Source organism: Parasteatoda tepidariorum, chromosome 8 (assembly GCF_982258835.1).
Source record: "Parasteatoda tepidariorum strain Cologne lab strain chromosome 8, Ptep-v5.0, whole genome shotgun sequence".
In the NCBI taxonomy this organism is placed as follows: domain Eukaryota; kingdom Metazoa; phylum Arthropoda; class Arachnida; order Araneae; family Theridiidae; genus Parasteatoda; species Parasteatoda tepidariorum.
Window position 1 is genome coordinate 2,677,046 of NC_141762.1, and position 14,611 is coordinate 2,691,656.

The 14,611-nt window shown below is 32.8% G+C and overlaps 1 protein-coding gene across 1 annotated transcript in view; it reads right to left on the minus strand.

Moving 5' to 3' along the window:
• The window catches only part of LOC107454243 (basigin), a 71,209-nt gene extending 57,456 nt beyond the window's left edge, over positions 1 to 13,753 (minus strand). The window contains exons 1-2 of the mRNA XM_016071365.4: positions 13,593 to 13,753; positions 9,098 to 9,403 (exon numbers count right to left, since the gene is read on the minus strand). Coding sequence (XP_015926851.3) covers positions 9,098 to 9,403; positions 13,593 to 13,653 — 367 coding nt within the window. The 5' untranslated portion in view covers positions 13,654 to 13,753. The remainder of the gene's footprint in view (positions 1 to 9,097; positions 9,404 to 13,592) is intronic.
• Between the last annotated feature and the right edge of the window lie 858 nt (positions 13,754 to 14,611).

The following is a 14,611-nucleotide window of genomic DNA, read 5'->3' on the forward strand; positions in this document are numbered from 1 at the left end:
TTTAAGTCTGTTGTTTATTAAGTTACTGTACTTTGTTGCTTATTAAGTACCGGTTGTTTATTTAAGTCGCCACTTTTTTGTTGACTTCCCACCTGGCGTGTAGTTTATTTTCAGATTTACGGATACGTAACTAAGATTCATAATTAGTTATATTTTTTAAAAAAACGAAGGTAGGTTAAAAATTTGATTCCCATATTCTTAATTTCAACAGCTTTTTGTTCCGTTTAACAAATTTAAAAAAATTGAAACATTTTAAAAATAATTAAGCTCTCTTATCTAAAATTGATTTCCTACGGTAAACATATTTTTGCAATTAATATTATTTTATTATTTAGTTCTATGATAATAGAAATATTTTTGGTTTACAAGGATTAAATTTATTAAATTTAATGTTTGTTCTTTTTTTTTCATGTTATTTTTCAGTAGGTCTGGAGGTAATTTTTAGGTAAGTAATTTATATAAATAATTAGTAAGAAGGCAGGTAATTTTTATTCATTTCTATTATTACCATATTAGATAACTGTCACTATCAACAATCATCACGATATTCTAGTTTTCAGTAAAAGTCTTATAATTTAAATGTATTAATATTTATAATAAATTCCGAGAACATATTTATATTGTTATCACGGTAATAAAAAAAAATGACAATATTTCATGAAATGAAAATTTCACAATCATAAATTAAAAAATGGCAAATCTTCATGATATATATCATAAGGGAATAAATTTTTTAAAAATATCGTTATTCAGATATTTAACGACATCGATATTTCACGATATATTTTGAAACAAGGTTATCGTAAATGATCGCTATCGTGATCCTAAAAAAGTGACGATTGTCTCACCATTTTTAGATACATCGCTATTCAAAAATGAATACTTTTAAAAAGTATGGGCTGTGTACATAAAAGAGATGTGTGATCCATTATCCTTTAAACTGATTCATATATACACTGCTTGACAATCGAACAACTCATTTATTCAAAATAGCGTTCTCGACAGCCAACCCATGACAGTAAAATCAAGTAGAGAGGGCGAGGTAGAGTAGCAATCGTTATCTGTATTAAAGGCAGTGCAAACAATCTCATTCTTCCCACCTCCCCGAGACATAGACACGGAGAAACAACCACAGATTTTCATCTGTGGAAATTTTACTATTTCTAAAGCCATTTAGTCACAGTCGCCTTAGGGCGAAAATTCAGATGAAGAAATGAGATGCCCACTTACGCGGGCAGGTACTTCATCAACTCTTATATCAAGTCAAGTCGCCACTCATTCGAAAATTCTTAACGTTAGGCATTTGCAGGGGCCCCCATCAGGGGGGAAGGTGGGCGCACGATGCGCCCACTTAAAGCTTGGGGGGGGAATTTTTACACTAAATAAAACGAATAGTTTGGGGGGGGGAATATAGACAGGAGAATTTTTTTTTTAAGTGCATAAATAAAAGAAGCAACGTAGCACTATTTCGAACAAGCTAACATGGAAGGGGAAAGTTAGCAAATTTTTTTTTGGGGGGGGGGGATGAATGCGCCCAAGAGTTTGGGGGGATGGGGGTCACTGGGCATTTGAATAAATATTGAACCATAGGTTGATAAACTTATTTCTGTGAAATTCAGTGTTGTGTTGCAATAATGAAGTGCAAAATGTTAGCAAGATATCATTTAGGTTCTTACTATCGTGGACGAGCAGTTAGATGACTGGAAGCAGGTCAGAATGTCACTAGCAGTAATGGGACAGTCAAAAAGTGTCATCTCGCGGTTAAAAAAAGATTGCCCGAAAGTGGATATGCTACGCAAGAGCATGCCTGTTGTAGAAACATCGCACCTTAAGAGGAACGATATCTATCCCCAGTAGCGAACTGAAATGTCACTCATAGGCAGATAGTTGCAGACCTTGCCACCAATACCGGTATACAAGTTTCCGTCAGAGCCATCTCACTGCTATAGAATGAAGTTGATTAGCATGCACTGAAACCTGCTCGATGCATCCCGCTCTAACCACACCATCGTCGAGAAAGGTTACGTTCAGAGCTAAAGAGAATAGAAGGGCTGGTTCACTCCTTTGAAGTAGCTCTCGCCGCGCCAATCCTCCGATTTTCTCTAGTGACGTCACTTTGGCGCAAAGCTCGCACTTTTACTTCAAGAACGAAGCGTTCGGCCTTACTAGCTCTAACTAATATTGGAGCATTTCTTTTTGCGAACTATTCTAAGACATTTGTTATTTTCCATAACGACTTTCCTCAGTTTTTGCAGCGAATTTACAAGAATTTAAAACTATTATCGAAATGTCAGTTTGCGCGATTAAAACTTGAAAAAATTTTGATAGAGAAACAAAAGGAAAAAATTTAATTTTCCGCGTGTTCCTTAAAGTAAATGAACAACTATGCAAAGAATGGATTTCGAAATGACACAGTTAATATAAAACAGCAATACGTTTATTCTGTCGTTAAGAACTTTTATAAAAATTCATTATCTAAATAGAAACCGCCTCGTTACTTCAAAAAGAAAGGCAGGTGAAAAAAATTAAAAAATGGATAAAGTCAAAGAAAATTAAAATGTAAATAAAAAGTATAAATAAAATATATAGTATATAGTTGGAATTCTCCTAATTTCATAACATATTTTTTAATGCAGTTATTCTAAATATTTATGATTTTTTTTTAAAAATTATGTTCTCTTAAATATCTATAAATTATATCATCGTAAATTTAAATATCTATAAACAATTGTAAAATTTCTAATGTCATTATGAACCTAAATTATTATTTTGTTTCAGTAATTAGCGTTTAAGGTTGATGTTTCCTAATGATTAAGTATGAACAAATTGCTATTAACGGCATATTTTAAAATCAGGGATTCTAAATTTAACTCAACTTATTGTTATAAAGAATGTGTAGATAAAAAAAGTGTTGATATATGCTTTCATTTTTCTTAATAATTAAAGTTAAAACTGAACTTTTTAAAATAAAGTATTTATAGTGTCATTTTCGACAACTAGTAAAACATTTTTATAAGTTTAAAATGGTATTTTTTTTAATATAATGGACAAGAAAGTTTTTTTGAACTATGTTTATGAACGGAAATAATGTGTTAATTACGTAAAGTTTGAAAGCTAATAACCAGAAAAAGTCTAACATATTTTTACAAAGAGAAAGATGCAAAGTTATCAGAATATCTTTGCGTGCGATCTTCCTAGAACTGTGGACACAGTGACGTCATGAGGAGGGAAATCGTAGCTTCAGCTCTAAGAGCGGAGTGAACTAGCCCTTCTATTCTCTTTAGCCCTGGGTGTAAGGAAAGTATTGGTTGAGAAAAATCAGCAAAAGTCTAGAGTGATGTTCTCCGACGAATTCCGATTCAGCATTGCAAGTGATTCTGACTACCAATTAGCGTGGAGAGAGACGGGAACGCGTTGTGTGGTCCAGACGTAAGGTATGGGCAGGCATCGAGCTAAATGGCAGAACATTGCATCACATCTTTCGGTGAAGTAGCCTTACATAGCAGCAGTATTGCAGAAAGATAAGTTTGGATCATGTTTGTCTTTTTAGGGAAGTGGTAGGTCCAGACTTTCTGTTTATAGACGACAATGCGCGGTCATACAGACGCGCTGATATATCAGACACACTACAAATTTAATTGCATGCAATGGCCTGCCCGACTTAAATCCTATAGAATATATCTAGGTTACTCTTGACAAATGGGTTTCACAAAGAAAACACTCTTTCCAAACAGTACAAAAGCTGCAAACCACCTTGAGAGAGGGATGGAACAATATCCCACAAAGACTGTTCGATAGTTTAGTGAACAGCCATATATAACAGGGACAACATGTGTATTAGTGTGCGAAGTAATTACACATATTACTGAGGAACTCATTTCTGTTTCATATTGGCAAGAAGACCCCTTTTTCGTGGCTGTTTGGATATCGTCTATTGAGCATCTTTTTTGTTTTTAATTTTATTATTTTTCGATATCTAAACTTTTTGCATAATAATAAATGCACATTGTCTCTACTAAATATATTTTTAAATTTATTTCATCAACGTCTATTATTAATTACTCCGAAAAATGTAACTGTTATTTGCAATTGTCAAGCAGTATATATATATATATATATATATATATATATATATATATATATATATATATATATATATATATATATATATATATATATATATATATATATATATATATATATATATATATATATATATATATATATATATATATATATATATATATAGATAGATAGATAGATAGATAGATGTATCAAAAATAAAGTCGGTTTTTATTTTTTTCGGAACGCGTAAAAATTTTAAAACAAATTTTTTTTGTAATCTATATATATATTTCTGTTACACGGCGACAAAAAAAAGCCTCATTACGACTCCCCGAATGGCAACGCTAGAAAATCGACCAATGATTGCCGCTAAAAATGTCACATGCCAAATCTAGCTCAAGTGGCTCAACATATAGCGATTTTAAAAACGGAAACCGAAATATTCACCCTATCAGCTGCGGCAATCTCATACTATTAAGCTAGGCAGAAGTGAGTAGTCTTTGTCGATAGATCTCCACCTTATATTTTAGTTTTCACGCTTTTTTTCACGAATTTATTTGTTTTATTATTGTTATTAGTTATTCATTGAAAATGAGTCTCAGTCGTGCTGTTACGCCTTAAGATTTTATACTATAGCACATTTCCAATAGGTTTAACGAATTACATGTCATTTAATTGAATTCAAATTTATTTTAATGACTTACTATTTACTAAAAAGATGTAATTTTTTTTTTTAAAAAAAAGTTGTTGCATGGATTTGAATGATTGTTTTGAATTCTCAGAATTTTGTGCATTTGCAATGTACCTAAGTTAGTAGCGAGCGAAGCAAACCATATAAGATTGCGCAGCAATTTTGGGGGTTGGCGAGCGTCAGCGAGCAGGGGGAGCAGCCCACTAGTTTAATATATTATTTTAAGGAGTGTTTTAAATTTTTATATACTACTTTGGTTGAAAACTACCCCAAAGGATGTAGAGGTAGATAGGTAAGTAGATATTAGGTTCTTTTTATTCGTGTTCAATCATCTCTGTTTTGTTACTTTGAATTTGAAATGGAATTGAACCGATTCGGACTGATTAGTTTATCCTCGCCCTTCAGAGTCACTTCATTAGAGAAGAATAATGGCCAACAAAAAAAAAAAAATTCTTTTTACCTACAAGATTAAATGACCGTGACTGTGCGAGCGTTAAGAATAAATAAACAAAAATGAGATTTAAGTTTTGCTTGCGTTTCGAATAGTTGAGTTTTCTAAGTACATAACAACTCATATAAGTATACAAACTCGAAATAAAAATAAAGATCGTTTGGAGTCATTTTAGTAAAAACGTCAGGATATTGAAAAATTATTTGGCTGAAAGAGGAAGTTTTTAGCAAATAATATGCTATTTTTATGATTGTTGTCATTCAGTTATTCGTGACTGAAAGATTGATTAGTGTTCTTCCTTACTTGTGTCCTCTGTGCAAATTATGAAATATACGAAAATGTCAATTCGAAGAAAAACCGACTATTTTTAAAAATAATGGGAAAACCAAATTGTGGCAAATAGTTTTTAAAATCTATACGTTATTTGTTCGTTCTGAAGCACTGATAGAAAGATGGTGTGTATAGCTTAAAATTATATCTTTGCCTTAAGTTTAAGGTGATGTAACTGTTGCTCTTTTATTTTCCTTGACTATCGTCAAGGAAAATAGACACTTCGATTAACACTGTTAATGGTGGAAACTTTTACCTAAATGGTGATATTTAAAAAAATCTTACTAATGTCTTAAATAATTTAGCTACTTGTACTTTGTGAAGTTTGGATAATTCTTTATGACGAGATAGTGTTCGTAAATTAAAATTATATAGCTTTGTCTAGAGCAGGGGTTGCCAAACTTTTTTGATCTTCGACCCCTACATAATTTTTCGAAATCTCCATCGACCCCCATAAAAGTAATTTTCTATTAATTAAAATAAAACTCTATTAGATACTGTGTTTGTATATTTATTTTATGATTTTGAGCATTTATTATAGTAATAGTACATAGTGTAACAATAGTTTTATGAAAAATATATTAATGTTTAAATATAAATACCTTAATATTTATGAAATAATAAGTAATTATAAGTAAGCAGAAATAAAAAGTAAAGTAACAACGGACTTATTGCTTCTTAATTAATGACATGGGTGTGCCTGGTGTTTTTTTCAGCAAGATTCGTTATATTGGGTTCAAAATTGGTCAATTTTAATCTTAAATGCCCTCGAAACTCCACATTTAATTTATTTCTGTTCTTAGTTAAGATTGAATTTACGTGACTGAAACCGGCTTCAACCATATAGGAACTTGGAAATGCTATCATAAATGGCTGAGCTATTTCGTAAAGTCTTGCATATTTTTGCATTATATTTATATTTGTCCAAAATTTGCTTATTGTTAATTTTTTAAAAAGCGTCTTTGCTTCAAATCCCCAAAATAATTCAGCAAGCTCATCTTGCAGGCTGATGTCCACGTCTTCAATTTGAGTAGAAAATGGCACAATAATCCAATCAGGGACGTTAATGTTTTCCAAATCAACAAGACGCAGTTTAAAATTGTCGCTCAATTTTTGAAGATTACCTGTATACATTTCCAAGTCTTCTTCTTTTATTTCTTATTGTCACATATCTGAAAAATACTGATTATCCTTCGACCAATCGACCCTTCCGGTTCGGATCGACCCCCATTCGACCCCCTGGCTCAGATCGACCCCCGCTTATGTTAAATAGACCAATGGGGGTCTATATAGACCACTTTGGCGACCTCTGGTCTAGAGTCTAAGGCAGTCAAGCTTTGTTTTTGTTTTTTAATTTTCTTTGACAGATCCATTCAAAAATTTAGAGCAACACAAAGTAAGAAAATATGTTTATTCGATAAAAAGGAGAAAACAACCAAAAGCGAAGAATATAAAAACAAATAAAAGATTTCGTTGTCATCCAGAGAATTAATTTAAAATAGCAGTAGTAACTTTTTCCTGGATGATGAGAAATATGATCTTCAACTTTGTTCGGTGAGTTACGTGAGTGCGATTTTGTTCGGTGAGTAACACACACAGATTGAAAACTTTTAGTTTTTGACATAGTGGAATATTGCTCTTTAATGTCGTGCTATGTGATTTTCCATTTTTGCCAAATTCACAACAACTTATTAACTCCAACAGATTCTAGGAGACTAATGTCGGACTACAGAACTCACGCCGCCAATTTGTCTGTCGGTGATTAGGCTTACGACCGAGGTCGGGTTAACTATTTCAAATAGGGGTGTGAGTAAATACTTAACCCTTTATAAAAGTCGTGGTCAGTATACTTCCCACCAAATGTATTAATTTCTAAACGTCGATGGTACGCTAGTTACTCACCCGTGATTCATGAAGCCATATTCTTATAACTTCAGAAAATACAGAGAAAAAATGGAAAGAGGCTTGTTTTGATAAATGTGGGTAACAGTAAAGGTTGTGTGTGGCCAAGAAGGGGAGAAGACACTCGGGAGCTATTTTGTTTTGTACGTTAAACGTTCGTTCATTAGATCATTTCTCCTGGAATTTATTTGTATTCATAAATGCGGAATTTATAATATCGGTTATTTAAATACTGAAATTACAAGCTTATGGCCATTTCTTAACATTAAGTAAAATTTTGAAATTCCCCACTCACTTTCCAGCTAAAATCAATGCTTAAAAATCAAATTATTTCTAGGCTAAATGACTTTCTTTTTATAACTGAATCCCAAAATATTTTAACACAATAATTTCTTCCTTGGCCGAGCGGTATCGCCACCAAACGGTATGCGATTGAATCCCTCCCTACCCGTGGCTGATGTCCTTCTCTAAATTCTGTCCTTCTACTTCACATAGGTTTATAAACCTAAATTGAGCAATAGGTAAAAAAAGTGAGCATCCATTCACTATTCCTATAAGACCAGATTTCACTTAAATGGGCGAGAAAAGTAGCACTTTTACTCGTTTCCGTATTAGAATTGAATTTTGGCGAAAAGAATGCTTTGGTTAGGCCCCCCCACGCAACCCCGGCAGTACACGAGGTAAGAGGGTGTACGATCCTGAAATATTGTACTATGATAGAGGTGCACAATCTGCTTTTAATATGCAGTCCGCGGCAGCATCTGAACATAATAATAATAAAAAATATAAAAAACTATAATTATTGTTTTGTTTTTTTTTTTTTGGAAAATAAAGAATATCAGAAATTTTGAATGCCGCATTTATGTTTAGAACGCGCCAAATCTAAATCAATTTAGTTTACGAATAACTTTTTTCGGTGGTTATCGCTACAAATTTGCAAATTTTAATATCTTTAATTTCACAAAATTATGATGCGTGAATTTAGAATTTTAGTAATCACTTTTGTAACTCTTTATTTGTGTTCAGTTTATAGTTAATCTAAGTAGCTTTTTGATCATGTTTTCGTGACGTAGATAAATCTCGATCTTTTTAATTGTACATACAAAATAATGACTCGAGAATTCAGATTTCTGCAAATAGCAATCACCTTTGACGTCCTTTTTTGTATCAATATTATCATATTTGTGTCAATATTATCATACTATGTCTTTGGGCGTGCAACCCTTCATTCAAGAAAGGGACCCCAACTACTTGAATCGCAATATGTTTGTTTTTTTCTTTTGTAAGATGTATTTTAATTCGCTTTACAAATAATGATAACCCTTAATTAAACTTTGAATAAAATTATTATACGATAGTGAGTTATTTTCCCGTATTGTTAAGATGAATTTCATTTTAATGTGGTAAATGTATACCATGTTCCAATTTAGTACTTTCCTAAATTCCGCTTTTCCATCGCAATTATTAATTCCTTATTGATTAAAATAAAAATAATTTAAATTAAAACATAATGAATGATTATAAATACCCAAATGTATCTTCATAGCTTTTTTTTTTCATAATATAATTTATAAAGTCTAAGATAGGGTGCATTTATAAATATTGTAGGGGGGGGAGCACTGGGTATTGTTTTGTGAATTCAAAAGGGTTATTCTTACCAAATCTCGGTTTGATGTACAGAGAGTGGAAATCCCTGCTGTACTTGTTGCATCGGTACTCTCCGCTGTGATGCAGTTGCGCCTCTTCCGCACTCAGACTGAGTTCCCAGTGGAAAGCATCTTTCTCTCTCTCCTGAACGTTATATCCGAGGTCGTTATCTTCCGTGATAACGACAGAACTGTTTAATGTCCAACCTGGTACGTCTTGCCGGCTCATCACGCACACTATCCGGAACTTTTCCCCTTCCAACACCTCACTCTCTCCCTCGTAGTGGACACTGTGGCGGAGTCCGAATGACACACTACCTAAAAATATAGGAATATATTTGTTACAGTAGACTCCGGATTATCCGGGGCTGAATTATCCACCTCGTACATGAGGTGCACCGGGTTCGAATCCCAGCGATGACTAGAATACGAATTCCGCACCCGGCTTGCACCGACCACAGTGGTGACGTAAATGACAGTGGTGATCCTCAGTGGCAGACAGATAGTGGATTAGAGTTCCCTTGCCGTCAGGCTAACCGTGGGAGGTTTTCGTAGTTTTCCTTTCCATGTAATTCAAATGCGGAATAGTTCCATCAAAAAGTCCTCCACGGAGGCATATTTCACCCAATACTTGATACAGGAGTTCCTTTGCCTTCTAGGTTGTATTCAAAATCACAAAGCTACTGTGTTGAACATTAGTAGCCGTAAACTCAAAATTTGGGTCGGCCGTTCAACGACGATTATAAAATATCCATCTTGTACTTTATCCGATAATGATACACTATCTGAAAATATGGTGAAATTTACAGTGGACCCCGATTATCTGGGGTGAATTATCCGATTGTCGATTTAGACACACTACCTGAAAATATAAACTTTTTTTTTCTGATTTGCATTAAGCTCCTGATTAAATGGAGGTGAATTATACGCTTTACGATTTTTCCAACTAGTTTTTGATACTGCGAAATACTATGATAAGTACTCTATAAATACTTTTACACTTCTGTCCATCGGAAGATCTTTATTGATAACTTGATATTTATGTCCTTTTAAAATTCTGTCTAAACAAATTTATGTTCGACTACATTTTTTCCCCGCGAATTTTTTGCTGTCTTATAGGCTCTATCTCTCAATGCCTTTGTCCGTCTGAAATACTTCCTAACATCATTTTAAAATCTAAAATTCTGCCCCACGAAAATGTTGTCTCACAGTAACTTGACAGCGAGAAATTTATATCCCATGATCCTTTGCCAACCAAGGGGAGGATATCAGCTTGCCATAGTTAGCTTTCCCCGAATACTATAATGAAACTATTTACAAAATGAGCAATGATTGGCTTCCATTTACGCGAGGTAAAATTGTTATATTGAAAAGTTAAGTATTATTGTTTTATCGGTTATTTTTTGTGCAAATCAAGTGAGACCCAATACGGGACGATGGAACAAATAGTTCAAAAGTTGCAGCGGTTTTTACAATTTTGAGGTGGTACTCATTTACGCGTTGACTAATATACTTCTAAACTATTTATCCGATAAACTCGAGTTATTCTTTTTCATTGCAGCGTAAAAAATACATCAGAAACAATGCCTCATTTGCCTAAATAGCTTTCTTATAACAGTGTAAAAAGTGTACAAAAGTGCAAGACAAAAAACAGTATTTTTTAAATTCAAAAATCTGTCAACTTTTCTATTTATTAATCCTATTGTTGAGCGTAAACTTTCCTTCAATTCATCGCAAAAAAAATATGTATGTAACAATACCTTACCTCTCTAACTGCTTAAAGTGCAAAATTGTACTTCTTGTGCATAAAACCTTTGAAACTTTTAAATTATAATGCCATTGACTATAGCAGTCCGCGGGCCTCATCCTGACCTCGAAGCCTTTTTTTGTGGCCCGCGAACTAAAATATATTAGCTGTCGTTTCTTTTTCTTCTTTTTTTTTTTTGCGGACAATTTTCGTAAAAAATCTATATGGGTTTAAAAAAACATAATTTCTTCGTTTTTGTTAAATTTAACATACCAACAGTGCAAAAAATTTATTTCTCAGGTTTTGCATCCAAGAAAATATTTATTCAAACACAAAAATAATCGTGTATTTAGCACTTTTTTATTTCGTTTTGTACAGTCGAACTCGTTTATAACGAGCACAAAGGGACCGTAACATGTACTCGTTAAATCCGAGTGCTCGTAATAAACTGGTGCTTAAGGCAGGTGTAAACCAGAAGAGGGGGGGGGGGCTTGGAAGGTCAAATGATTGGACTTACTTAAAATGTAATTAATACTTACTTACTCTAATTACATTAATTAATTTAATCGCGTTTTTTTTTATTTCGCGCACATTTCTTATCATTTTGAAAAAAAGATAAGACAGAAAGACTAGAAAGATGAGAAAAAAGATTGCAAGACAGAAAAATATTGCTCGCTAAAACCGGGTCTTGCTCGTTAAAAGCGACTTCTGTTCCATAGAGTTAACATTGATCCAATCAAATATTCTCGTTTCCCTCGGTGAATCCGACTTCTCGTTAAATCCGAGCTCGTTATAAACGAGTTCTACTGTATTTTGTGCATATAATTTAGTATGTGCGTTTCAGAAATTTTCTCGAAGAAATTCCCCCATTTAACTTTTTGAAACCACTCATTTTGGAAGTTATTATTTATATCTGTAAATTTTAAAACGCATAAATGAGGGAAATGAATATCATGTTTTATTTAAATTCCTTGAATTGAATATCACATGAGCGGAAAAGAAAAAAAAATTTAATTTCAGATGCTCGAGAATTTTTTTTCTTCTCTTTTTTCTGCTATAATTCCTAATGAGTCGAAAAAATTTTTAATTGTTAATGTACAGCAATGTTTAATGTTCCTTCAAACATAAAAGAGTCCCATATAAAATTTTGATAAAGATGTGGCCCGCCATTTGACTGGTGTTTTTAATTGCGGGCCCCCGATCCCATGTAAGTTGGAAACTCCTGGTCTAGAGATTGATCTTTTGCGATTCCGTTTAAAACAATGCCAATAAAGATCATAGATTCTTCCCCCTCTGCCAAAACCCGAAGTCGTTCAACTTTTCTCCCCTCACTTAGAAAAGAAAAGAAAAAATGCTTAGAGCAGCAGATTTTTTTTTTCTTCGTTTTTGTATCGGGATTAAGTTTTATTTTAACTGCGCTAATACGAGTTAGTTAAAAAACTGATCTGATACCTCCCCAATTGTGAACTATAAATCTGAGAGTGAGGAAATCTATCGGAATTAGAAAATGTCAATCATTTTAAAGTTCCATAGACTTAAGACTTATGCAGTCTGAAAGATAAAAAAAAATGTTTTTTTTTTTAAAAAAAATCTATTAACCACAGAGAAATCTATACAGACTTTCCACGATAATACTCTATTGCTAGAGAATATATAAAGACAATCCGTTCTTTTATTAATGCGGGCCAAAATGGCAACACACTGGCCATAACTGTTTTAGCACCACGCCACGGCACAAAAACATAACTACTAGTTAGATTGATGAGTTTATCACTCTCTTTTATTATTTTCAATTGAATTTATGAAGTTCTTTTTAATCGTTTGATTATTTGTTTTATCTTAATTCCATGAAATGCTTAGATGTTAATTCTTCAAGGATGTCGTGTGTTAATGAACATTTTGCAAACGAAATTTTGAGTTCAACATTAAAAAAACATTATGGTCAGCATAGACCGACAAACGTATAGTGTTCGGCATTGACCGTCTTTATTATTTATATCTTTAGGATTCCTAGTTAAATATGACGTCTGTTCAATCGTCGTTTCAATGTAATATTTAAACAAGGAAACAAACTCTTCAAATCTAACGAATCACTACTGAGGAAGGCGGTAATGAACGCATCGGAATCTATTTGAATTTGATTGGTAAAACATATCTATAAATAGTTTACATCCTGTACAGAACATGTTTTTTTTTCTGACATAAAGTAATGTACTTCTTTAGTAACTATTTATTGTTGTTCGCGAAAAAATGTCACTTTGTTAAAATGTCACTTTGTAAGTTAATAGCACCTGGACAGCATAAATTCTTGATAAGAGCAAGAAGCAAAACCTCTTTTTTATGAATTTTGAAGAACTAAACTCGAATATATTATTTATCTTGAAGGTATATGGTTGGAATGGTTTTTAATTTAAAACTCACCTCTTCTCGGAGTAAAAAAAAAACGTTCGTGCTGCGTAAAATATAGCAGCAATCGAGAATTCTGGTGGCACTATAGAAAAAGCGTGCTTGTTGATGTTTACGTAGTATTAGGTTCATACTACAATGTCAGCCAGAATCCCCCCCCCCCAACCTACCCTCTTCGTAGAATTATATTTTTTATTAACGAATATGCAAGTGGAAACACAAAAGAGTTGCTCAAAAACTGAAGGTATGCAAATAGTTAGATAAACAGGCTAATGAGACTCATTTTCTAATAATAAGCTTCTAATGAGAATTTAAATTCCTTTAAAAATAGAAAGAATACAAATGAAAACTTACTCATTAACAAAACAGACACAAGTGCAGAAAAACATTTCATTTTTGTGTGGAAAATGGACATAATTCCAGCTGAGGAGTGTTTACTGAGGGAAAGTGAGAGAGACAAAGCCACATAACTACATATTCAAGTGTGTCGTTCAGTTAGTTAAAAATAGACACGGACTACTTCAAGACCGTGTTTCCAGAAATACTTGACGCTTCCCCTATCTTAACAAAAATTTTTAAAAAGGGGTTTTTGATGTGTCACGTGTTTTCTCTCACGCATCTTGTGAAGTAAAAATAATATATTTTTTCTTCTATGTTAAAGTACTCCATACCAAAATGGCGATTTCATCCAATTTTGACGATTTTTATTATTGTTGTTCTGTATTACTTCAACGGAGGAATAAATTCGATTTTTAAAAAAAATCAAAATTACTTTTATATTAAAAAAAAAAAACACCTTTCAGGAATTGATAAATAGATTTTGCTCAAATTTTATTTTTTAATACTCAAATATTATACATTTCATTAAATTTTATCTTACAATTGATTATTTTAAGAAAACTATTGATATTGATAGAACCTATTAAAAGCAATGCAAATTGCAGCGTTTTTTACTTTTTTATAACACTAACGATTAGATTAATTTTTATGCATTAAATGTTCTCAGGAAAATTACGCTTTTAAAATTTATGATTTTTTAAAAATGTTTTTCAAAGTTGGTTCATGCTTTCCCCTTTTGACGAACTCAGCCACATACAATTATGAACCCATTATTCATAATGAAATCAGTAACGGTATCGTTTTACTTAATTTTATAACCGACCTTGAACAGCCGACACAATTTCGGGCTACTAATGTTCAACTCCGCAAACTTGTAATCCCAATCTAGAGAACCTGGGTCAAGTATTGGGTGAAATTTTATGATGGAACTAATCCGCATAAGAGGAAAACCACGAAAAATTCCCAAGGTTAGTCTTACACCAAGGCGACTCTAACCTATGATCCGTTTACCACTGAGGATATTTTTCGTCAGC